At 40.9% G+C, this 24,350-nt stretch overlaps 1 protein-coding gene across 32 annotated transcripts in view; it reads right to left on the bottom strand.

The window, feature by feature from the left end:
- The window catches only part of LOC117775055 (neurexin-1a-like), a 256,387-nt gene extending 232,418 nt beyond the window's left edge, over nucleotides 1–23,969 (bottom strand). For 6 of the 32 annotated variants that reach the window (XM_034607828.1, XM_034607830.1, XM_034607853.1 and 3 more), the window contains exons 1-6: nucleotides 23,742–23,968; nucleotides 21,026–22,357; nucleotides 5,120–5,137; nucleotides 3,437–3,466; nucleotides 2,654–2,665; nucleotides 2,153–2,201 (exon numbers count right to left, since the gene is read on the bottom strand). In XM_034607828.1, coding sequence (XP_034463719.1) covers nucleotides 2,153–2,201; nucleotides 2,654–2,665; nucleotides 3,437–3,466; nucleotides 5,120–5,137; nucleotides 21,026–21,737 — 821 coding nt within the window. In that variant the 5' untranslated portion in view covers nucleotides 21,738–22,357; nucleotides 23,742–23,968. Of the gene's footprint in view, nucleotides 1–2,152; nucleotides 2,202–2,653; nucleotides 2,666–3,436; nucleotides 3,467–5,119; nucleotides 5,138–21,025; nucleotides 22,358–23,741 lie in introns of all 32 variants that reach the window. The other 26 variants (XM_034607841.1, XM_034607849.1, XM_034607848.1 and 23 more) reach the window with 16 other exon arrangements.
- Nucleotides 23,970–24,350: the final 381 nt, after the last annotated feature.

Raw genomic sequence — 24,350 nt, 5'->3', positions numbered from 1 at the left:
CCCATATGTCAAAATTTGGTTACCACATACATCCCAATTTAGGTGCGGAGGCTACATGTGAAGACAGATTGCGTCACCGTGGAAAAACGGGGGTGTCCCATTTCAAATGCACCATCAAATGCGTCCTTCCATCACTGAGCCACAGAGGATCCAATGGGTGAATCCCTCTCAGACCAACATATCCCAGGATTCATTGCATGCTGGGGATGAAGCTACCGAGCTAGCTATGCGGGTGGCTAGGCTGCACTAAGTGAAGATGCTTGAACACAGCAAATGGCTGTGATTTGGTTACACATTTACCTCAGCTCTTTCTAATCCAGCAAAGATACAGAAAGAATAGCATCAAACTTAAAGAGCAACACTTCTGGCTTGTGAAGCTGATTCCTGGATACGAGCCCTATGTTACTCTTTGAAGGCATCTGTTAGATGTGTTGTCCTTTAAGTGTGCAGCGCCCAGTTAAAAGACCTTGTTGCAATAGCTTTATGTGTTATAAAAAGAACAAGAACCCGGCAGTTTAGACATCAATTTAATTGGTCAAGTAAAATAAAGCACATCAGGTGCAAACACACCAACAAAGGCCTCATGTCGCTGAAATCCCTGGGAGTGCGTATAGGTCGGTAAAATAAAAAAAGGGACAATTTCTATCTTTGGAAAGTGAAAGCAATTACATTAGAAAGTGGACTAATTTAGAAATGAGTGTACCTGTAAGCCTGCCTGCACAGCCTGCAGTTCCTCTTAAGCTGCGCATGGCAGTTATTGTGATGACAGCAATTAAATACCCAGTGATTTGTGTGCCAGTGGTATTACGACTTATCCCTCTGTATGCCCCTGCTCTCCAGAGCTGCATGGGAACAAGGTTTTTTTACGAATCCGGTGTCAGTGCACAAGCTGAAAGCAGCGCACATAAACTAGCCCGTCCTCAAAGGAGCAGCCATGAAACACAGGATAAACCACACAAGTGGTTAACGTGACACGGGAGGACCTCAGTGGGAGCTCGCATAATGCGCACACTATTCTCGCAAGCTTAAAGCAGACAATGAACACAGGCGCTGTCCTCGCCTCTCGGTTTAATACTCAAATGGGCAATGTGTGTTTGAGACCGCACAGTACATAACTGGACTGACTAGGTTTCCAACTGCCCGACACAAGGGACAACTAACCACGGCCCAAATTAGAAGCATTGTGCTACGCATGTCCGATTTGTGCCTCATCAGCATTCTCTCAATCTCTCCCTGTGGCTTTCCTTCTGCCACATCCGAGCTGGGTGTTCGGTTTGGAGTAGTAAAAACCTGTTCGGTTCACATGAAGCCTTGGAGTGTACACTAAATACACCATTCAAAACTGAGTGTGTTTTAATCCACTATTTGACTAATTTGTGTAAAACGGCAAGTTGACACAGGGGACAGTATTCACGTAGTCATGGGCTATGTGATTTCAGTTTTGGATGACCTGTACCATTGTGGTGAAAAATTGGCACTTGTATAAATATATGTTTTTACATAATTGGATCATTGACAAATAGTACATTAGTCCTGATAAAAATTGTAATTTGAAGGTGGAGTTTCAGGTATATGTGTATTGGAAATGACACTTACCTTAAGAGATGGAAAAAATCAGTCCTGTAATCTTGTCATGAGGAATGGTTTTGTGTGTATGTGTGTGTGTAAGTGAGTGTGCGTACGTGCATTTCATGAATGTGTGTAACATCCAACATTACAATCGCATTAAATATAAATCCATAGGGCAGGTTGAAGACTTACCTGTTCAGTTGATGCTTCACAAGTTCATGACAACAGACAGCATTTAATACATCATACTATTTTATTGTTGCAGTAAAGTAATAAAAATGTACCAAAATTCTGAATGAGAATTTGTGAAACCTAAATGAATAACCTGGTACATTTCAAAGCAACATCAAGAACAACATAAAAGAAGAAAAAGAAATGTTCCAGAATGCAAGTGGGACACTTGAATGTCACAGTGTTAAAAACTGCTTCTTATATTATAATTTATAAAGTTTAATCACACATCATTTTACATTGAATAAAGCGCACACATTGACATTCAAGTTACCCACACTCTAGTCAGCTCATGATGACTTGCTAAATTTGACTTTACTTTAGTAACCAACTTGAAAGAATCAAAGTTTTACCTTGAATGCTCAGTAGGGACCTTAGAAGCCAAGCTTCCCCTCTCTGCCCTGAGGAGGAGAGTCAAATGGGAAAGATCAGAAGTCCACTTACCCCACGGGGAGAAGAGGTGAGGATCACAGCCAGGATGGGAGGCCCACAACACTATGATCAAGCCTCACTCGCAACCCCCAACCCCCATTATTTGAACAAAAAGAGTGTAGTTACCCCTGGGTGGTAGAGGTGTACTGGAACTAGAGCAGAAACTATTGTTCTGTTCAAATAACCGCATGAGTCTCATTGAGGATTCCCATGCACAAAGCAGAAAAGGGACAGTGGGCACAGCTTAAACGGGTGAATGCAAAGCAGAGCGGGCACCTACCTTGAAAAGCTTTCATTAAAAGTTGAGAAAGCAATTTTGAAAAATGCCAATGACTTTATATACTTCATTTAGCATGAGTATATGAGGCCACAAACACTGCTGTCATAGTTAAATGAATTCAGATAATTAAAACAGCTGTACCTTTACTTTTACCTATGAGAATTGATGAAATGTTCCATGAAGAAAGCAGATTCCAGACAAAAAGGAAGAACAGAAGGAGAGGAGACACCGATAAGTGTCACGGTCAAGTGTGGAGAAGGACAGAGGAGAGGAGAAAGAGGCTTGATGGCGACACATATGTGTAAATATAAGAAAGAAAAAGGCAAAGGGGACCAAAAAAAAAGGAAACTTGGAAGAGAAGAACAATACTTCACATTGCTCTGCTACATGAGGAGGATATGCAGCGGCCACAGAGATGGAATGATGAAGAGAGAACAGACAGACTGTTCGCGACATGCATTAACAGCAGCGTGGCGAGATGAGGGTTATCTTAAAAATTCAGAAAGCTATTTTCCCGCCACCATGCATTGTGTCCTGATAATGGTAATGCAAAGGTCCCTTAACTTGAACCACATCACCGTCAAACACAAGAATGTACAGTAGATGTGAATAATTAAAATGAAACGAAGGGAAAAAGGGAGAGAAATGAAATGGCTACCCAGCAGAGTGGGGAACAGTTCCAAATGGGCTTTTAAAAAACGGGGTCAAACGGGGAAAAAAAAATGGAAGTCACGGTGAGAATGAATATCAATGAGGTCATTCAAAGTAAGTAAAATAACTGAAATGACAGCCCATATCTGAAGCTTCAAGCCTGAGCATCCCACGCGAGTAAGAGGCACACACACATTTTCAAACACAACAGGAGCGGGGTGGGGGGGTGGGGGACAATGGAAGTGTGACGGGATAAAGGAACGGAGCTCATACCTTGGTCGCCCATCATCAGGTGTGCCATACCTTAAAGGAAAACGAGAGCACAGTCAGCAGAGAACAAGGGATCATGGGAAGCTGTGTGACACTGTCTCGCAGGCATCTCTTTCACAGCAGATGTCTGTGCTGCTTCAGGAGAGTCGGGATCGGGAAAGAGTGGGACGGAGAGAAACAGAGGAGGATGGACAGACAGGGCGAGCGTGATGGAGCATTCGGCCAACCGAAGCAGGTTGCGATGCGTCATCAGCCACTTACTAGACATCATTCAGAAAATCCTGAAAACTCAGGTTGACCCGTTTTTTTCTCTAAGATGTGAAGCACCCAAACTTACTCATCCTACATTGCCCTGACAGAGCGGTCGCTCAACACAAATACAGCTGAGGCCTGTTGTACCTTGACCTTCAACAACAATAGTCGTGCGTCCGTGTAGCATTTGTGTCATATGCTGCTTTCAGACACGTACTGAACTCCAGAGATCCTTCAGACTTTCTCCGCAGGGGCTGTAACGCAAAGTGAGCGACGGCGCCGATGTGACAGTGGGAGATCCTCCGCGGGATTCGTCGCGAGCCAGTGGGGGTGAGGATTCGAACATGTGGCAGGCGCAAAAAATATAAAAAAAACATGAACAAATATCTGCGGATGAAAAAGCAGTGACGAAAATAAAGAAAGTGCCGACGATGATGTCAAGAGAGTTTGTGGTGGTCAGAGCCAATGCCAGTGTCGATGGGCTGGAATTGATATGTCACGGCCTTCCTCTGCCTGCTGCACCCCCCCCCCCCCCCCCGCCTGAACCCTGGGATTTGTTGCTGTTGTGAACCCGTCTGAGAAGAGAAAGTCTGGACCCACTTATCTGGAGTTCATGTCTGAAAACGGCTTTACAGATAAAAAAAAAAAGGGAAGAGGATCGTACATGGTCTGGTCACCACGCCATCTTAAGAAGCAAATCGCTTAATTAACAGTTAAAATGTGTTCAATTAATTGGATTGGCACAATTAACAGCACTTACTGTTTTCTCTGGCATATGGATACAGCAAAAAGTTGTCTGCCAGGATTAGGGAAGCTAGCTGTTATAGTTTAAGTTAAACATTGGTCGAAAGGGAATTTGTCAATGTCATTCTGTTTTTTTAAACATTCCAGTGCGAATGAAAAAGTTCTGCAGTGTTCAGGGTCCAACGCCGTGCGGTTCTTTGTTATTGAGGCAATCAAACTAAATGTTGATATTACAACTGAGAGGAAAGCATTCATAGTTTGTAGCTTAGAAAATCAGTAGTACTCCAAGGTTACTAGAAGAAACTTTTAATAGGTAATTCAGCAGCATGACGCACTGCTGAGCTTTTATGTTAGAACAGCCAATTCCATCTCTTCAAAAATGCCTTAGTCTTGATTTGACACAATCACTGTTACCCATTTCAATGCAGTATTTTACCCCCTGTTAAATACGACAGAAATTTTAAATCTGTAATTTAATAATATTTTAAATGTTTGTTTTTTTGGAAAAATATAGTTAAAAAACAACAATAAAAAAACAGAGTAACCAGACTTACCATTGCAGTACTATCAATACCTCGACCGGTATAAAACATTGGCTTACAGTTATTTGAGGAGCCTCATCAGCCGTGACAATGTGTAGACATATACAGATTTTTTTATTGTAACCAACAATTACAGCAACCTACCCACCTTCAGTTTGGCTGTCTTCTGGAAGCACGGACAGGCAGAGAGAAAGAGAGGAAAACATTCATTAAGCAGCATGCAGACTAGTACGGGCCATTGCATGTCGTAACCATGCAAGACATTAAACATCACATGCAAGTGACCTGTTGTAACCCCTGCAGAGGATTTTTTTTCTTTTATCCCCCCCCCCCCCAAACTTTTTTTTTTGGGCTCAAACACTGACCTGGAATCCAGGAAAGAACTGAACTAAATGAGCCCTTCTGAATATTTGATAAAACCCTGAAGAATTCAATTATTTCAGGTCTCTGTTGGCAGCAGATAATAAAATTTTTTTTTTTTAAAAACTGGCTTCACCGTTAAATGATTTAAGAACCAGTATTGATCATGAGGCATAAGATGGTGAGGGGATAAAGAAGCACACTTTGAAGCTGGTTCATCTCGTTGTGTTCGGCTCATTAAATCTTTTATTTATTAGATTTAGACTTAGAAAAAAAAAAAACATGATGGACTGTAACCATGGTATCAACAATTATTTATTTCAGCAGACTCCAAAGGAATCTGTTGTGGAGTGTTGTTTTCTTCTTTTTTATCCGTAAATGAAAAAGCTGCTCTACACCACATGTGATGAAACGCACTGAACGGGAAAATAACCTAAATAAATAGAGTTGGCCGTGGTACAGAAATGCCTCTAAGGTTTCAGAACAGGCAGTGGGGGTCTCGTGTTACTGGATTTCTATTCAGGTGATTTGGTCACAGCACTGGGAGCGGTGGCCAGTGAGCACGCATTGGAAATGCAGAAGGAGATTGCCTACAAAATGAAATTGCCCTAACATTAGTTTTGGCAATCGAAGTGAGGTTTGTGAAGGTGAGAAAAACGTCCATGTAAAATCTGTCACTCTGATAAAGGAGACCAAGAGAGGAATTACATGTTGGTAAAGTGACGGCAGAGAGGTGAGGTAAACGTCATGCTACAGTGGGGAAATAAACTGGATTAGCAAAGTGATGATGTGACTGGAAGCATGCAAAACCAATGAAATGAGAGTGTGTGAGGGCCCATAGATGCCTATGAAAAGAACAAAAAGCTGGTCAGTCAACAGTTCGTTCATCATTAAGTCTGGAGACTGATCCCATTTCGTATTGAAATATTTTTGATTTAACAAATTTAACAAAAAAACTTTAAAAAAAAACACACAAATTGATATAAAAACAATAGAATTTGATGACATCACAATATTAATTTCAAAAAAATCATGCATGCAACGTCTTAACCAATCGTTTTGTCCTGTCAATCCAGTTCTGACAACCATGCAGCCAGATTGGAACAGAAGCCTCGTTTCCACTGCAACATAATCTCCTACCTCTTTCAAATTCTTGCCCAGATTCAAGCGATTTTTGGACCCAACACTTACCACCGCCGCAGGATCCCTTTCCAAATCAGACACCATGCACATACAACAAACCCAAAACCCCCGTTTTGTGAACAAGTTACAGGAGCATCACGCGGCTCACTTGTTCATTTCCCATCACAAGATCGGTTCATTTCAAATTTGAGTCAAATTACCTTGGATACATTTTGTAATGTGAAGACCTTGTCAATGCCGAAAGTGCTCAATTCGTTTGAATCTGTCGTTTGTGCAGGTTTATGTGATCGAATCAATGGCATTTCAGAATTTGTGAGATTGAAGGATGAGGGATACACTTTGTTCACAAAACGTTTGCTTGATGATGAGAAGCTCGCTGCTGAAGAAGCGTTCGGACATGGCAGGCATGAAGCTGGCAGTTGCAAAGTGACCACATGAGAAGAGAAAAGTGAAAAAAAGAATCGAGACCATTTCCTGACGTCCAGACCCCAACGACTGACACGGATTCATACATTTTCCCCACAATAACTTAATCATTTATTCCGACTTTATTTACCCTTTTTTAATAGCTTTATGTTGAACGTTTGTTTTAGTGTAAGGTTACAGTGCAATTAACTCTGTGTTTTACAGATTCCCTTCCTCAAATTGTTAATGATGAAACCACATTAGTATCAGGTTGTTATTATTAGAGTGTCACTACCTTAAATCTGATCTGAGCCCATTGTCTTCACACTAAGAGAAATCCACTTGCATTTCAATCTCGAGAAACACAAAGAGCACGTTTCTGATTGTGATACATAAAGAAAAACACAAAACAGGTGAACAGAGACTTTGAGTGGACGACGGATTGCAGTGCAACCATCAACGCAAATGGTGTCTACGGGCGTGGGTGTTTCTTTTTAAATCGAACTTGTAAAGCAATCTTTTGTGGCCACAATAAACGAGGCTTCATTTGGTCGTGTCCTGTGGAAAAGAGGCTTTCCTCTAGCAGCAGTATCACCTGACAGGAACCATTAAAACAAGCCCCCCTCTCACACACACACACACACACACACACACACAGGCAAAAACACACACTTTCTTTTACAAATGTAGCCAGCTGGTTACATCCTAATCCAGAGACGTAAATCCATTTAATCCCCTTGACAAAGTGATCCCAGTGCTATTGTGCTGGTAACACTAAACCAAAATGCACTCAACTGTCTATCAGGCAAACTGCATCTCTGATGGTCTTGTGCCGTTGATTATGCACATGGTGTATCGCTCTTGGAAAATAATTACATTACTATTCAAGTTGATGCCCCAGTGAATGACACATCTGGTGTTTGACAAAAGCAAAAATAGGATGGTGAATAAATCTATAAATTGGATGGGTTTTCTCTTCTGTTGGATTTGGCTCCTGCAGATGTAATTCTGACACTTTCAATATAACCTTGACCCTCCGACTATGAGCCCGGTGACATGTGATCCGAAGTGACAGTCGGTGAAAAGCCAAACTATCTCCACTCAATCCGGTGTTGCACAGCAGCACGGGCCACCGTCGGCCAAGCTCGACAAACTGTCACGAAGTGGTCCGTGTCTGTCCAGAATGCAGTTGGCTGGAGAGACCCGGCAGACCTGGAATTCATTCATTCTCTGCCGTTCAAAAATTTGCTGTCTGCCTGAATCAATCTTTGGCCATCCGCTCCTAATGCCATCAGCATTGCAGTGGTGTAGGTTTGTTCAATTTTCTCCCCTCTCTCTGTTATCACCATGTTTCAGCAGGATTTACAGTGTAAAGCCTCCCTTCATGTAAAGAAGCTTAAAGCGAATATACCCCTAAATTAACTGGTTCCTGCCCCTTGAATCTGTTTGGTCATGATTCTCTTTCTCTTCCAAAAGGGACCTCTGTGGTTCTAACTGTGATAAGGTCAAATTTACTGAACCAAAGTAACAGAGACAACTGTGATAGAAGTGTATGGGTTGTTCCAGCCTATTTTTTTCTTTTGCTTCTCCGTCACATATATAATCCTGAAGCGTGATATGATATCTACATCGCCAAGGTTGAGTGCATGCCATCACAAATAAGGTCACAACATTAGCCTGTGTTTAGACTGCAGCTTTTCAACATTAGCCACACCCCGTAAAAAATAACCGTTTCTGACCCTAAGTTCTTTGCTGAATCACCGCCACCACCTGAGAGTACTTGCTTTCAGTTAAATAATCATTTTAGCAGCATGTTCTTAGAGAACCACAGTGTCTGTGTGATGAAGCAGCTTTTAGACAAATAGCCCCATTTTCTCTTAGAAGGAAAGTGTATTTAAAAAAGAGAGAAATAATCAGACTCTACCATTAAAGAGTTTGACATTGACGTTCTGCACCTTTTCATGCAGACGCTCTTCAGGACACTGTGGTTTCTGGGCAAACTGGTCAGTAAGGACAAGAGTCATTTAAACAAGGGCACGTTGTATAATATGTAAATGTAATTAAATGAAATGGAGTAATATGTTAAATAATATTCAATAATATGAATTATTAAGCAACTGACACTTCCTAATGAAAGCGGTTCAATTCCATTTTAAATAGCCTCAAACTGAAGCAGTTTATCACGCCCCGGCATTGCTTTGAGAAAGTGGGTCAGCTGCACTAAGTTTCATTGTGGCAAAGCTGAAACTCAAAGCCTCGCCTTGACAAAATTCTCGGAGAATATCACTTTAAAGATGCTGCCGCGGACTTCAAAGGTTAAAAGCTGCAAATGAGAATGAGAGGTAACTGACTGAAAATGTTAAGTAACGTTACGCAACACGACATCAGTGGATTGGACAAAACACGCTCGTGTTTGCCAATCCGTGTGAGGCTGTCGGGGCAGTATTTACAAATGTGAGTGGAGGGTTGCGTAACCATCTCAATCTACAGTATGTGCGCACAATCATATGTATGTCGGCAAAACTGTAAATGTGTACACAGATCTGTAAATGTGTAGACAAAGATTTAATATATGTAAATGTGAATATGTAAAAAAAAAACGAATGTGTACAGGGATTTGTAAATATGTAGAGAAAATGATGAAATATGTAAATGTAAATATGCCATTATTTAAACAATTAATAAATGTTTACATAGATCTGTAAACGTGCAGAGAAAATACAATGAGTACATTGATGTATAAACGTGTAGAAAAATTACAACGTGTACATTGATCTTTAAATATTTACAAGAATGTGTAAATAGAAATATCTTACATAGATTATGTCTTTAAATATGCAAATTTCCAAATGTAGCTGCCTATACTATAGTACACCACCACCAGTCAATGTTAATATTTATCTTTTCCATGATCTCCACTTTTGTACAGAACTCCACAAGTGTTAATCCTTAAGATGTTAACGCATCAAGAAACACCATATTATTATTTTAATGTCGTTCTATATTTCATTCATCCCGTTATCTCAACTCTAGTCAAGCCAATTGAGGATGCATTAGCAGATTCATCTACACATTTACAAACCTCAATACTTGCAGATCTGGCAACATGTTGGGAGATTTTCCCACTGAGAAAAACACAACACTCCTAAATCTGAAATCTTTTCAAAATGTATTGGATAAAATGAGAGCTTTTGTTGAACTTTTTTTTTTCTGCTGCGTTATTAATCAGGACGTTGAAATGTCATCATCATACATGGAAAAACCAAAGAAGAAGGGAGGGCAGTGAAGCTATTGCCAGCTCATTAGTCGTTACAAAATGGAAAAATACAATCAGGAAGGCTGCTCTAAAATCCCCTGTCGCTGAGACGCTTTAAGGGAAAATGTAAAAGCCTGGCAGCAAAGGTTAGAGCTACCAGAGGATCGATTTGTTGTTAAATTACAATTTGGAGAGTAATGAATATAAGTGGGGGCTCATCTCTTAGCACCAGAGCCCAAACCCTAATGCATCTTTCTAACAGGGGAGTGTTAGTGGCATTACACAGCTCACCATCTCCCCCATTATCCTCTTCAAGCAACAAAAAGGGTGGAGAGGGGAAAGGGGGCCGAGTGACCGGCCACTCCCATGGAAACAGAAAGCTCCCACACCCGTGCAGGTGAACTGCAGGATCCCAAACAATAAAAAGAATAAATAGCACTTTTATGTGAAATCACTCCACTGACATTGGATTCCTCAAAATCGTATTGTCCAATCAATTTTCTAACAATTTTGCAGAATTAGAAGTAATGAGTCATTACACAACAATAAATCTGCCTCATCAACTTCTTATTCTTTTGGTTTTTTTGCATATGGTGGCAAGTGATGGTTATTGATAGCTACCCACAGTTTAATCACTGGTTACAGGGGGCAACAAATGGCTTTGTCTTAGGGCAAACAGAATACTCCCATCAGGATGCTACAGCAGTAAACAACTATGATAAGTTGTAGCTTGTGAGATAAACACCATTAGACAGATTTTCTCATCTTTTTTTGTAACTGTTAAAATATTTCAGTTTTTTTTTGTTTTTCTCACGAGAATGGTTATGCAAACACTAAACTGAATATTTGTATCTGTTGTGTTTTATTCAATTCATTAACTGAATCAACTCTGAGTGTCTCAGTAATTTAAATTAATCTTATTATGCGGCCACTCTGAGGTTCACGGGACAGATGGTGTGCGGACAACATATTCCAATCCAGATATTTCGAAGGCTACAGACCAAACAGACAGGATTGCGGCAGCAGATGTGCTGAAGACCTCTCCATTCTTTTACATCTTGTAGGTTAGAATGATCCAACAGGATAATCAGACCAGCTTATACAGTAGTTCTAATAACCTTAATCCCAGGATTGACGATATCTAGGATTGTATTACAGATGTGGAGTAAATCTCTTTTTATTTTTTTTTGCGATGCAGTAGCTGTTAAACACTGGAGTATTAGGCCCCGCAGAGGAATTAAGAAATCGATGTAAACTGCAAGGTTGTAAGTACGGGCTCAGCTTATTTGTAACTAGTTATGAAGCATTTCACGGCTTAATGTTTTGAGCTATAGACACCAATGTTTCCTTTTCTGGCTAAACATGCTGAGCAGTAGTTTGAGGAGGCTGTCACTGGCCGTGTGTCGAATCCCTATTTCCAGAGCAGCTCCTTAACTTTAACATTAAATCTTTTTTGATTTTAAATGACAGCAAAGATGTAAGAAAGGTCCCTGATGCAACCATTGATATTGTTTCAGAGAAATCTGCATTGACTGCAGTACTACTTTAACAAACTCATTATGTAAGTCACAATCCTATATTAAGAGGAGAGATATAGAGGAAAGAGAAGCAGCCTCCTACTTGTACTTAAAGTGGAAAACTCCTCCAAATGTGACACATAACCGACACTACACTGTAGTCAGGTACGGTATATATGCACCGGTGCAGTCACAAAGAGTTTTAAAGTCACGAGAACTGTTCCTGAAAACTGATTTGTCTTCACTCGATCGTTTGCACGACAGCTTTCAAATTATGTCGGTGCACTTTTGACTTGTTTTTAGTATTTCAGACGACTCTCATGAAGGATGACACCCAACCAGCAGCATCAAAGGCAACTTATGTTCAAAGTAATACAAAAAAAAAAAAAAAGAATCATCTGCAGCCTGGAATTCTAAAGAGGGTTGTTTTTCCCCGCCTGTGAACAGCATTATTGAAACAGAAGATCAAACCGTGCAGACGGCAAAGAAAGAAATGCAAAGTGAAAAGCAAACAAAGAAGCAAATTAAGTTTAAAGCTGTAATTTTTGCGGATGTCATTCATTTCCATGACAGCTGTTGAGAGATAACAGTGTTCAATCAATGAATTATGCATCTCATGATACACTGTATAAGCCCCATGAGCTTAAGATGCCCAGATAACAGTGTATTGTCCAGTTTAATACAAGCTGGTGTGTGTGTGTGTGTCATTTATGTGTTCATTTGTGTCGAGGGACGAATCCTGTTAAAGGAGTTTGGTGTCAAAGAATTTCACAAACACCCTTTGACAGTCGGGAGCAGTTGTATTTAAACAAGGCAAAAATCCTCCGGGAAAATCCCTCTAATCTTTTGATCCCAATAGGCGATCTGTCTTTGGACTCAGAGACAGCAGTATACTGTTAATCTGCTTTTGTCTGAATGAAGCTGCCGGAGGCTTCCAGACAGAGTGACGCTTTCAGAGATACGCCGAGGTCACATGGTTTGTGCTCGTACAATGACAGACGTGCCTGAGAGGGAGAGCGCTCGTTCAAATGGGGAATTTATCTCCCAGTGCAGTGTGTCTCAGAGCTGTTTCATTTGGGGCGCGTCGATGTGAGTGAGGTTAGTGAAAAATGCAAATGCCACATGATAAAAAAAAAAAAAAATCATATATGCCATTCATATTGAGCCATTTATACAAATTGCTTCAACAGTGCAGTGTTGGTTTTTGGGGAGTCAAACACAAGCTCATTATTGGAATCAATAAATGTTCAGCGCATTATCTGTGTTTACAGTGACAAGGGAATAATTGTGTTACCTATGCTCATCATGTGTTCTGTGCATCAATGCATCCTTTACAAATAACACACTTTCCTTTTTATAAGTGGCCTCAAGATAATTCCTGCTAGTGTTGGACTCTATGGGATCAACCAATTTGTCTTTGTCATTGACTAATAATCCATTTTTACTTCAATTGTCCAGCCACCGGATGTAACCCTGCCAACTTCTCCTTTCTATTGTTGCCTCCAGTGTCTCCAGTCGAATTGTCCTCGGGGACACAACTTGGCACAAACTGTGCAGCACTTTGCCAGAGCTGTGACATCATTTGTTTCTTCATACAGAAACAAAAAACAGTTTTCAGACGCTGAACAGTCCGACAAGTTTCCTGCTAGATGTGCTGCCCTGTTGCTGCTATAAGTGAAATATTAATAATAAAGAAATAAATTGAAATAGTCCATGTTATAGACCATTTATTGACTGAGTGTATTGATTAAGATTCTAGCAGTCAGTTGTAATAGTCAGTCAGTATCACCGTCACCAAAATGTTAATGCACTAATCAATGTTTTTATATTTTATATGTAACAATTCATCAAATGTCTGTGTAATATCAAAGGACTCGCTCATAGTGACAATCACAAATAACTAGACTGGCACTGGTGCACATCCACACCAGCATTTACTCCTCTAACATTTTCCCAGGCACAGGCGCCGTTTGGTGGAAATTAATAAAGTAGTTTTTATAAAATCTGTCTAGAAATTTTACAAACTAACTAACAGTCAAGGTGAAAACATAACATCATTGGTAGAGGCAATTATCAGTGAACTCTAAAACTCCTCTATGCTCCAAAGATCCTGTCAACATTCTTCAGCTCTTTGTTGTGGTTTTACTCTTTTAGTTCACCACTGTTATCAGACTCCATGTCCAAATACTGCAGTCTGCCGTTTTCATAATAAACTCACTTTACTCTTCCTCCTCACCACCAAACTGCACACAGACATAATTTGATAACATAGTTGATTTAGATATTTAAGATAGTTCCCTCAGGTTTTGGTGGAGACAAAAACAGAGCTAAAGGGGCTAGGGAGGAGTAAATAGACAGCTTATTGCATTGCCCCCACATGGCCAAGTTAATAACTGCTTCCATAACATCTAAATAAAAGAAAACCACACGAGCGCAAACTACAGAACTAAGGCTAAAGCTAAATGGTAAAAACAAGTTATATTTGCATTAAGTTTGAACAATCCAGAGGACCATCATTTATATATGTGAGAATAGTATGTTATTGCAACTTCCTGGTGCAAGATCTCACAAATAATTCACAAATTGTGCGATGTAAAGCCACCTGATTCTGAAATATTAATTTTCGCCCTAGTCATACGAAGGAATTAACAAATGTCTCCTCCAAGCAAATCCTTCGATCGCCTTATCGTTGAAGAACACTCAAGGCCACAGGTTGGCCGATGGCTTAGAGAAATTTGAACATTTAGTGCGATATAAAATATAAACATTATTTGGAAAAGTTAAAACATTTTATATAGTTTGGAATCTCATTCAACTGAAACTGAAGTGAATGATACGATAAAAAAGTAACGGTAATGGCATTACTTACGAACTAAAAGTAGGGAACTACATAAGATCATCTCACTGCCAGACATGACACATATATGTATTCTGAAAATTAAAATAATCATATATTTTTTTTAATATCTCAGTAAATAAACAAAAAATGAATTAAATTTAAAAAACAGTACATTTGACAATATGCACTAGATAAGATAATGTTGCCCCTGGCCAGTGTTTAATTTGTATTTTCTAAGCCTTATCTTGTTTAAATCTTGGTTTATATCTACATTAATTGTACATTTGTGCAAGTTATGTCTTTTAAAAGAGAGATCTCACTGATCAAGATGTAGGCTGGACACTGCTGTGAAAAAACAATACAACCTCTCATGTTCTATTTGCATTATGACATTACACGCCTCCTCTTCCTCCTCCTCCATATACCAAGTGGTGTAATAATAGGTATTGAGCGTCATGGCTGTTCTGAATGAAACTGACTGCGGCAGCGTCAACAAACCATGGCCAACACACATACACTGCACCATTCTTTTCAGAACAAATCTGTTGTTCTGCTAAGTTGATGCAAAATGTTCACACAACCCAGTCAGCTGCTGACCGTGATTCAAAATGTGAGAATAGGTGTGACGTAATCTCACTTGATGTGGGCAACAGTCATTCTTGGTACCCTGTCGTGACGCATTAGCAGCTTAATCAAGTGGCAGTTTTCTGACTGCCTATCCCACAATAAGTGACGTTAGCTACAGGGAGTTCTAACTCCATCTTCACGAGGACCTTGAAGCGACGCTCTGAGCTAAAAATCATAGAATGAAAGTGCAGTTCAATCACAGTTATTTACCGTCAGCCATCCTGTGAATAGCGTAGCCCACTAAATGAAAAATAACGTGTTGTGCAGTCTCAGTTGAGGTTTGCCCTACTTTCTTTTTTTTCCTTTTTTTTTTACCTGGACTGATTTATATTTGGCTAATGTATAATGAAATAAACATCACTCGTTTTCTTTTTTTTTTATCAGGATAAAATATGGAGCCATGCAATGCATCTATGTTATTTCCCTAATGAGAAACAAGGGGACAGATTCTAGGAACTTAGTGGCCAAAGAACAGTGCATTTAAATAATTGTTTTAACCGATCAAAGGGATTTATGTGTGTTTGTGTGCGTGTGTGCGTATGGTTCAGGTATTACTCATGTTGTGGGGACCTGTTTTTTCTTATGGGGACAGAAAGCAACATAACAGAATATTAATGATTCTGTTTTGAAGTGAAGATATGTGTATAAGGTACAGGCAAGAAGTAGTTATGGCTCATATATGAATATAAAACATAATATAATCATTCATAATAAGTCATGGTGACACGCGATTTAGTGTGTGGCGTGCGGTTGGAGAGGGATTGAAATCCTTTAATCCTTCATCCAATCAGAGTAGCAACAGCTTTTAAATGATTTAATGGACAGTTACATTTCAAACTTCAATGTACTTTACAGCTGGATCCGTGTGTTGGGCTTTTGCTGAACACAGATTCTGGACAAGCCCTTAAAGGCAAAATAAAAATGTTGGTACATTTTCAAGTCTGATCTAAATTATTTTTATCTTTTTTATTTAATCAGAGAAAAAAAGTGAACAGTTTTGGCAGGTCTTTTTTGGAGAGAAATCAAATCTTATCAAAAGGAGGCCTCTTTGATATTTATTTAGGGTTCCTTTAACAGATGACGACAGAAATGATCCTGCTGAAGCTTTTTCTATAATCTGGCAAACATAGTTTTTTGGGTTTCATGGATGAAAAAGAGATCAAGAAGCTTCCAAAAGATTTTAAATATTAATAAACACAAGAGAAAACTGTTTTTGAAGCATTTAGATCACACTTTTTCTTTCACTTGCCTTTCAGGGCTTCCTCAGATTCTGTGGTGAAAATGCAGCACCGCAAAACCTTGTTCTAGCTGGAAAAACTGAATCGGGAGAAGATACAATTTGCTTTTATCCAAAGTGACTTAAGGAACCGTGAGTTCACACAGTTTCTACATAGATGACTCCGCTGGGAATTTAATCTCTACATCTTGGAATATTAGGGCCATTTAAAACGAGCTATAAAGAGCGACCGGTATTTCTTCATTGCAGGTAGTCCTACTAAGTTATATGGTCTTTTATATGGTCTGAAAACATGGCTGATTGAATCATAAAACCTAGTTGATGTTCAGAGTTCAGCATGAGCTCGAACAAATGAAAGGTATCAAGAAATCTCATCATTAAGTGACAGAAATTAATCTTTTTTACTGTTAAGACTTTGAAGAAAAAAACGATTTACACCTTTCCTCTCATTTTTACAGGCACACAAATACAAAGATGTGATCCAGCAGTGCCAAATATGACTATTTTAGCATTTGAACTGATCTCTCTGAGTCCTTTACTTAAAACATTTCAATACAATTTTAATATAAGGGTGCTTTCAGCTGCACACACCTTTTGTGCATTTCCAATCCTGCAACCTGGCTACATGTAGCGGCACAATTCAATATATATTTTCTTACCTTATTAACAATGAATCTAACGTGTAATTTGAGAGGGGCTGTGTGTGGTGACAAACTCGCAGACAGGTAACACCTGACTCTGCAATCCCCTCCGCTCTGTGGGACTTTACAGAAACTCATTGTTTCGGTTTGACAGCCGGCAGCTTCAATGTTTTGTAGTTCAGTCTCTACGCTTTCATTAACACGATTTCCAACAGAAAACAGGGAGCTTATTTCCAGTTTTTAAAAAAAGCTGTGATGAACCCACTGTTCCCCACCTACCCAACACCGCACACTGCAGAGAAAGTGACTGATTGGTGAAGAGAGAGAATTGTTTAGTGGCTGATGAGCCAGTTGTCTCCTAAGGAGGTGGTGAAAACCAAACCAGAGCAACAAGATCATGTATTTATCATGTTTGTTTGTTAGTTAGCAGGATTATGCAAAAAATACTTAACCGATTTCCACTAAACTCATTGGAGGGATGGTGCCTGGGCTTAAGAAAAATCCGTTTAGTTCTGGTGCAGATGCAGATTAAGGAGACTTTTTTTCCACTTTCTTTGACGTTTCTTTCTTTACATTTATATTATCAGACCACTTCCTTTTTTATCGTATATATCTCTACTATAAGAACTAGACAATCATGTGCAGGACTGGTGCAGTGCCCCCGAGTGGCCAATAAAAACACTTTTAGTCTATAAAACATCCATATCCAGACTGATGAGCTAACCATGGACACCAGATACAGATGATGACGTAACCCACTGCCTCTCTAAACTCCCAAACCTTTTAAACTCTGTTATACACTCGTGAATGGGGGGGCGATTGCTCATCTGTGTAACTCTAACCGAGCGCCTGCCTGTATGGTTGGTGTAATTCCGTCAAACAGAGGAGGAGCATGTCTGGGAGAGGGGTTTCAGTCCCACACTGTGCTATGTGGCTGTATCTGCTGTGACAGCAGCAGACAACCCCACTGACAGATAGCTTGTTTGTCTTTGAGGCGTCTGTTGTGTAATCTAGTGGATCTAATGACTCGCGTTTAGTAACCTGCAGTTTCTCTTGCGTGTTTTGATGTGATAATCCAGGCAAGATATATGGAATTAGTGAGCAGACGTGCGACAGTGAATCTTTCCTCAAGTTGAGTGGTTTTCCCTCCCACCATCCTATACTTACAAGACGAGTTCTGTATTCAGGACAACTACTAAATAAATAAAACAAGACTTTTTGTCACATGCAACCCCCCCCTGTCTGGTATTCTCTGAGGATCTCAAGCCAGTCATCAGTTGAAGTTGTCCATGTTGATGCTGAGGTTTAGAGCTACATTCACCAGGGCTGTCATCAGCTTCATGGCTGCCAGTGTTGAGGTGTGTTATCATAATAATATTCTGTGTTTCAAACCTAAAACCTTGTCTCGTCTGTACAGTTGGGCTTATTGTACAGTATTAGTCTATTTGTGAATTTGTGAGTGTGTCGAGATTTATTCATGAGAACAAGTGTGTATCACAGTGAGCCCAGTCCATCGAAGTCAAATTCACGAAAGTGCACGAGAGATTCAACTCCCCTAAGTGTGCATATACGTAGATCAATACATGGGGCCTTCACTGTCATGACCATCACACTTCTCTTCCCTATTGCCATTCTCTATTCACAACACAGAGCTCAAACTGCTCATCCTCATAATAATCAATTAGATATTTCATTGGTGTAGAACTATTAACATCAAAAGCATATCTTTGTTCCTCTTTTCCTACTATTTATTGACTAATAAAGCACACACACACACACACACACACACACACACACACACACACACACACACACACACACACACACACACACACACACACACACACACACACACACACACACACACACACACACACATCTCTGACTACTGGAATATTTAAATTAAGTGGATAGGCCATTATAGTATGGAGGAGGGGGTTTATTATTTGTGAGTTTCTTTTGTATTTATTGAAACCAGTGCCTTTGTTCAAGATTTTCATTTACATAATATTTTGAATCTGTCAGTTGTATTTGAGGCAAATGATATTGAGTTAAGAAGGCAGGGCACTGAGTCATACTTCATGACTGAACCCATTGATGTGAAAATGAAAATACTTATTGAAGTATAAAAAAAATTGCTGGTGTATTTTGCATTATGATTCATCAGCAATTTATTGCATTAGTTTCCTAATGTGTCACTGCTTCCCTGAAGGACCGTTTGCCTACCATTACATTACTTAGCGTTCATTGTGATTTGAAATGTCTGAAAATATGAATAACCTTCGAAAGAGGCCTGTTTACATTTCCACTCCTCTGTCCTGCTACAAAAAAAATGACAAGTGTGACTCCTGTTGCCAAAACATAATCAACGATTGTAATGTCTTTATGAAACATCGATGCCAAATGCAGACTGATGCTTCACAGTGAGCTGCATCGACTTGTTGGCCTTTTAAAATCACTGTCCAAGTGAGGACAAGGATTTGATGGACAGTTTTTTACTTTTAACATTAATCAAATCTAAAATCAGAGCAGCAAGCCGAGTAAAAAAACATTACAGTGAAAGACTTGTGATTGAACATGCAGAAAGTCTGCACTTAAAAAAAAAAAAGAGCAGGAGAGAGAACAGTAACCCCATCCGGGTGTCATGTCCAAGTATATTTACTGCCACAGTTCATTTTTGATCTAGATTTATTCAGGGCGCTTTGAAGCAGCGTGGCGATACAGCACACAATCTCTCACTGATGTGGCGACGTCTAAATAAACAAAGACTTTAATGCTGCTCAACACTGAAATCCTGTTAGTGAACTACAGCAACAATCACTCAGTGTGTCAGTGCACGAGGTTTGTAAAAAGAGCCTACGCGTCCTCGCCGAAAAACAAAACATGAACAGGGCAGAAAATAAAACACTGTACGTAGAGGACAGTTTTAATTATGGTGTTTCGTGTCTGCCTCAATAACGAATGGCAATCAGAAGAGAATATCTTATGCTGCAGTAGTAGGTTATCCAACTCGGTCCTAATGAGCTTATTGTTAAAGAAAAGATATATGAGCTCGAATAAAGACACATGAGCTCATTATACGAAATGTAAATGGTATATGGCCATATAAGGACATGTTAAAGTCCCTCTGTGCGTTTGTACATTTAAGAATCACATAAACATTCACACCCTTCCCCCCATCAGCACTCGGCCAGACCAACAAACCTGCTCCTCCCCACCACAGCAGTGAGCTGCCAACCTGTGGGAAGCTCTGCACTGAATACCCTGAATACTGATACAGTTCCTGTACGAGCAATACTGAGGATGAGGGGCAACACGGATCCTGATATCATCATCCCAACTTTGGACCACATCAGAGTCGTACTTTCCTCCCTGCCTCGAAGACATCCAGGATCTCTTACCCTCCTGAATGATGACGGTTTTTTATCTGTTGGGGTTATTCAAACATTTAGGGCCACAGCTTTGAGGGAGGTTTTATTTTTTGCTTGTATTTCGAAAATTATATAATGATTGATCAGAATTCTGCGCTTAAGTATCAATGTATTAATGACGATGCTTTTATCCACTGGCAACTGATACATAAACCTCACCTGGTTACTACTTGTGGTTTCCTGTGCTGCCAACTGCATGAATCTGTTTTCCAGTCAATTATATCCTTCATGTTTACTCCAACTGACTTTTGAACGATTACTGCCTCCCTAGCATTTGAGGTAAACCATTGGAGATGATGTTTCATAGGTCAACCAATCCCCACTGACCTGTTTGATGAGAATGGAAGACCCCTTAGGGGACGGAGAACACCTGCATGTTTGGCTAATGAGGCCTTGCAGGAGCTTCACTCATTAAAAGTGTATCGCAGATCAATGGCACACATCCTAAGACTGATGCAAACACACGGCTTTGAGCCACGTAGAGGAAGGGAATGCATTACGTTAGGACGGATGGTAATTATGATAAGGCACTTGACTTTGTGCCACAGACGACATGTTGGAGCGACTGTGTTGTCTTCACGGAACCCAGATGTCTTACCTTCACTGCAGTCCTTTCCCCGGAAGCCAGTCTGAGAGCAGTCACAAGCTGGTTCATTGTTAATTAAACTGCAGACTCCTCCATTTAAGCACATGTTGGCCGTACCGCAGAGGTCGCGTAAGACCCCCTCACTGTTGACCATTACAGACTCCGTGTTGTTGACCTTTATGTCCGTTAACCATCCAGTGAAAGGCGGCTGATCCTTGACCGCAGCCGACGTCAGTGTCAACGCCACAGAACGTAATTCCGGTGGTATTCCGCCAACAAACAAATGGCTGAAAACAGTCATATCCCGTCTTTTGGACTTCACCTCGACCCACTTTATCTCGTTGTCCACCATCAGGGTTGTGTTCTTAAAGTTTCTCCTTATCGTGACCGCGTGCCACTGGCTGTCGTTGACCGCTGTGTCGGATACGACGGTCGCGGGCTCGGCACAGAAGATCGAGAATCGCAGGCTGAGTTTGCCGTTCAGGATGAGGAGTTCTAAAAAGTCACAAAATCCCTCGTCGTCGAAGTAAACCAGCAGCCCGTGGGAACTCTTCGTTTTCATGTTGAAGCTCATTTCACTTTCGCAACACGCATTCCACACGGGAAATCTTGCCCACTGTCCCTCAGCACCTGTGAATTCTAGACAAGTGCCTATTTCTACAAAGCAGCAGATGAGCAGCCCGGCCCATAGGATATGGGCACCATGTGGCTTTTGTAAAACCATCGTGTGATCACAGATTCTGTGCAAGTGGATAGGGACTTATCGGGCTGAATTTACTTGGTGCTTAGGCAGGATATGTGCTGGGTTGATTGCGAAAGAGTAGACTGGCATATAACTGACTGTCTACATGAATATATAAGAGTGAACTGATGCATTTTAACACAAAATAGTAATCGCTGTCATATATTTGCATATCAATGGGCTTGGCCAGCACTTATTTCCTGGAGCAAATACCATTACCTCAAACTGTCCAGGCCACCGGCCAAACCTCTCACTGTTTGCGCCAAAATACTTTGAACTGTTCAAAGGTCCCCTCTGCCATGGCTATTTACAGCAAAGTGACGAAGATTCAAATATCCATCGGGCACAATTTATGTAATTATTAAACAGTCCCTTCTGCTGCCGGCTACAATGTACACGGATTCACTCAAGTTGAAATGGCAGCTATAATCTTCATGTTCATGCCAACATTCTTTGGCGGGTAACTGGGAGCCTCGCTCTGGGCTTTTCACCCGGCATCCTCTGTAGCAAGGAGGGAAAATGTCCTATGGAGCCGCGCTGGCGATAAGCTCAGCAAGGGAAGCAGTCTGTGTGCAAGAGGCAGTCCTCACTCGCAAAGCTCCCTGCAAAAGAAAAGCAAATTCAGTACAGTATCAGCATTTTCGCCATATCCGTCTCCTAATCCACTTTGGTCAAAAGCCAAACTTAATGCTATGATTAAGGCAGAGGCACCAATGAGGCACTTATATCCAGAGAGGCCATTGTTACAGCAAACACAAGCAGTTTCATTCGATTAATATCACCGGGGCTTTCCAGGAAGCACCGAGCAGCAGTAAGCTCACGGACCAGAGACACGTTACTTCATTTCAGTACCGAGCACTGTGTGGGCATCATTCTGTTTTGCAGTCCCTCCAAAAAAAAAAACTAAACATGCACATATTCCTGCAGATTTGTAAATGGTCATGTTTGATCTAAAATCCCTGCAGACATGTCAGTTACAACACATTAAAACAAGGTGGTTTAGAAAACTCATTTGCAACATAACTTTTGCTTAAAAAACGAGTCACAACTTCTGCAGCCGTGCACGGTCATAATCAGCATCATTGCAATAGTGGCCTGCCCTCTGCTGAAGTCCCAACATGAGGAAGAAGTGCGTCATTTGATTCACAGTGGTTGGTTTGTGTAAGACGAACCAGTGGAGCTGATGATACAGGGTCTCAGTCAGACCCCAAAATGTGCTCCTCACACATAGGGTTTCTTTTTCTTATCACTATATTTTTCATTTGCACTATCAGGCGAATTCTGCATGTGAAACGAAGAAAAAAAAAAAGAGACTAATAATTCCAAATCTCCGCAATTACTCTCCATCTCAAAGAGGGAAAATATGCCACCGCTGCCCGGACTGTGGATCCGCTTCACTTATTAAAGGCAGCGCACTTTAAAACAGACCGAAATGATCGTTTCAATGTGATTAATGTCAGTCAAACATTTAAATCCTCGTCGGGATTTAAACAAGATATATGTGCGATCATCTCCTGGGAAATCGATCGTTTCCCATGATCTGCAGAGACGAGACAGGATTCCTGTTTCCGCCATCACCTCATCAATAACATGCCTCAACATCTTAGCCGGGATGACAGCTGGAAAAGGCGCACGATTATGGTGCTATTTTATGCGGCGTTTCCAGCACAACTATAGAATCTGGACGAGGCGTTATTGTTACCTTTGCGTGCGCACCTTTACTTCTACGGGACCCTGAATAGTTGGCACGGGAGAGAGAGAGAGAGGGGAGAAACAAACAACGCGGTGTTTTCCGGAGCATCTATTTCAAATCCTCCCTCATCAGGATCTGATTTCATGTGAATCACAGCATCCGCCAGAGGAGAGAGAGAGAGAGAGAGAGAGAAACAGGCAAAGACGCGTCCACTTTCTACTCTCTAACTACTATAAAATAAAAAAACCTTACAGGGTGAGTGGTAAGAGAGAAGAAACAAAAAGAACAATTACCTCACATATTTCGTCCTCCCAAGTTTGTTTCCCCGATTCCAGGGGAAGAAAAAACGCAACTGGAAAGAGAGAGCGAGAGGATCAAACCGCTGGATGGAGAATGAGGAGGAGAAAATTCCAGTTAGGTTGTGTGGAGGGAAACGCTGCAATCTGGTTTCCCTGTTGAGCTTCTCCAGCGACTGTCAGGAGCCACAGACACCGAGGATCACGTGTCTCTCTCTCTCTCTCTCTCTCTCTCTCTCCCCCTCCCTCTCTCTCTCTCTCTCTCTCGCCGTGATGTCTGCCGGGGAGGGGCTGAATGCAGCACCTTGGACAGCGCCTCTGCCTCCGCCTGCATCCATCCCCGGACACTCAGGGCAGACGCAGGCGAGGTTTGGAGAGGAGGCTTGTGAAACTGCCCTGATTGATTAATTGATGGCACTAAACACAGCGAGCAGACAGGGAGGGTTTTAGGTCTGCTCAGCGTGTGTAGGGTCAGTGTCTGCTACACAGAGAACTACACCAGGCAAGGCAATTTTATATTTGTAAAGCACGTTTCATACAGAGATTCCAGGTGCTGCACTGGGACATTAAAAACAACACAGAGACAAAATTAGAAGACAGCAATTT

Source organism: Hippoglossus hippoglossus, chromosome 15, assembly GCF_009819705.1.
Source record: "Hippoglossus hippoglossus isolate fHipHip1 chromosome 15, fHipHip1.pri, whole genome shotgun sequence".
Lineage (NCBI taxonomy): Eukaryota > Metazoa > Chordata > Actinopteri > Pleuronectiformes > Pleuronectidae > Hippoglossus > Hippoglossus hippoglossus.
This window is presented reverse-complemented; position numbering and strand designations above follow the sequence as displayed.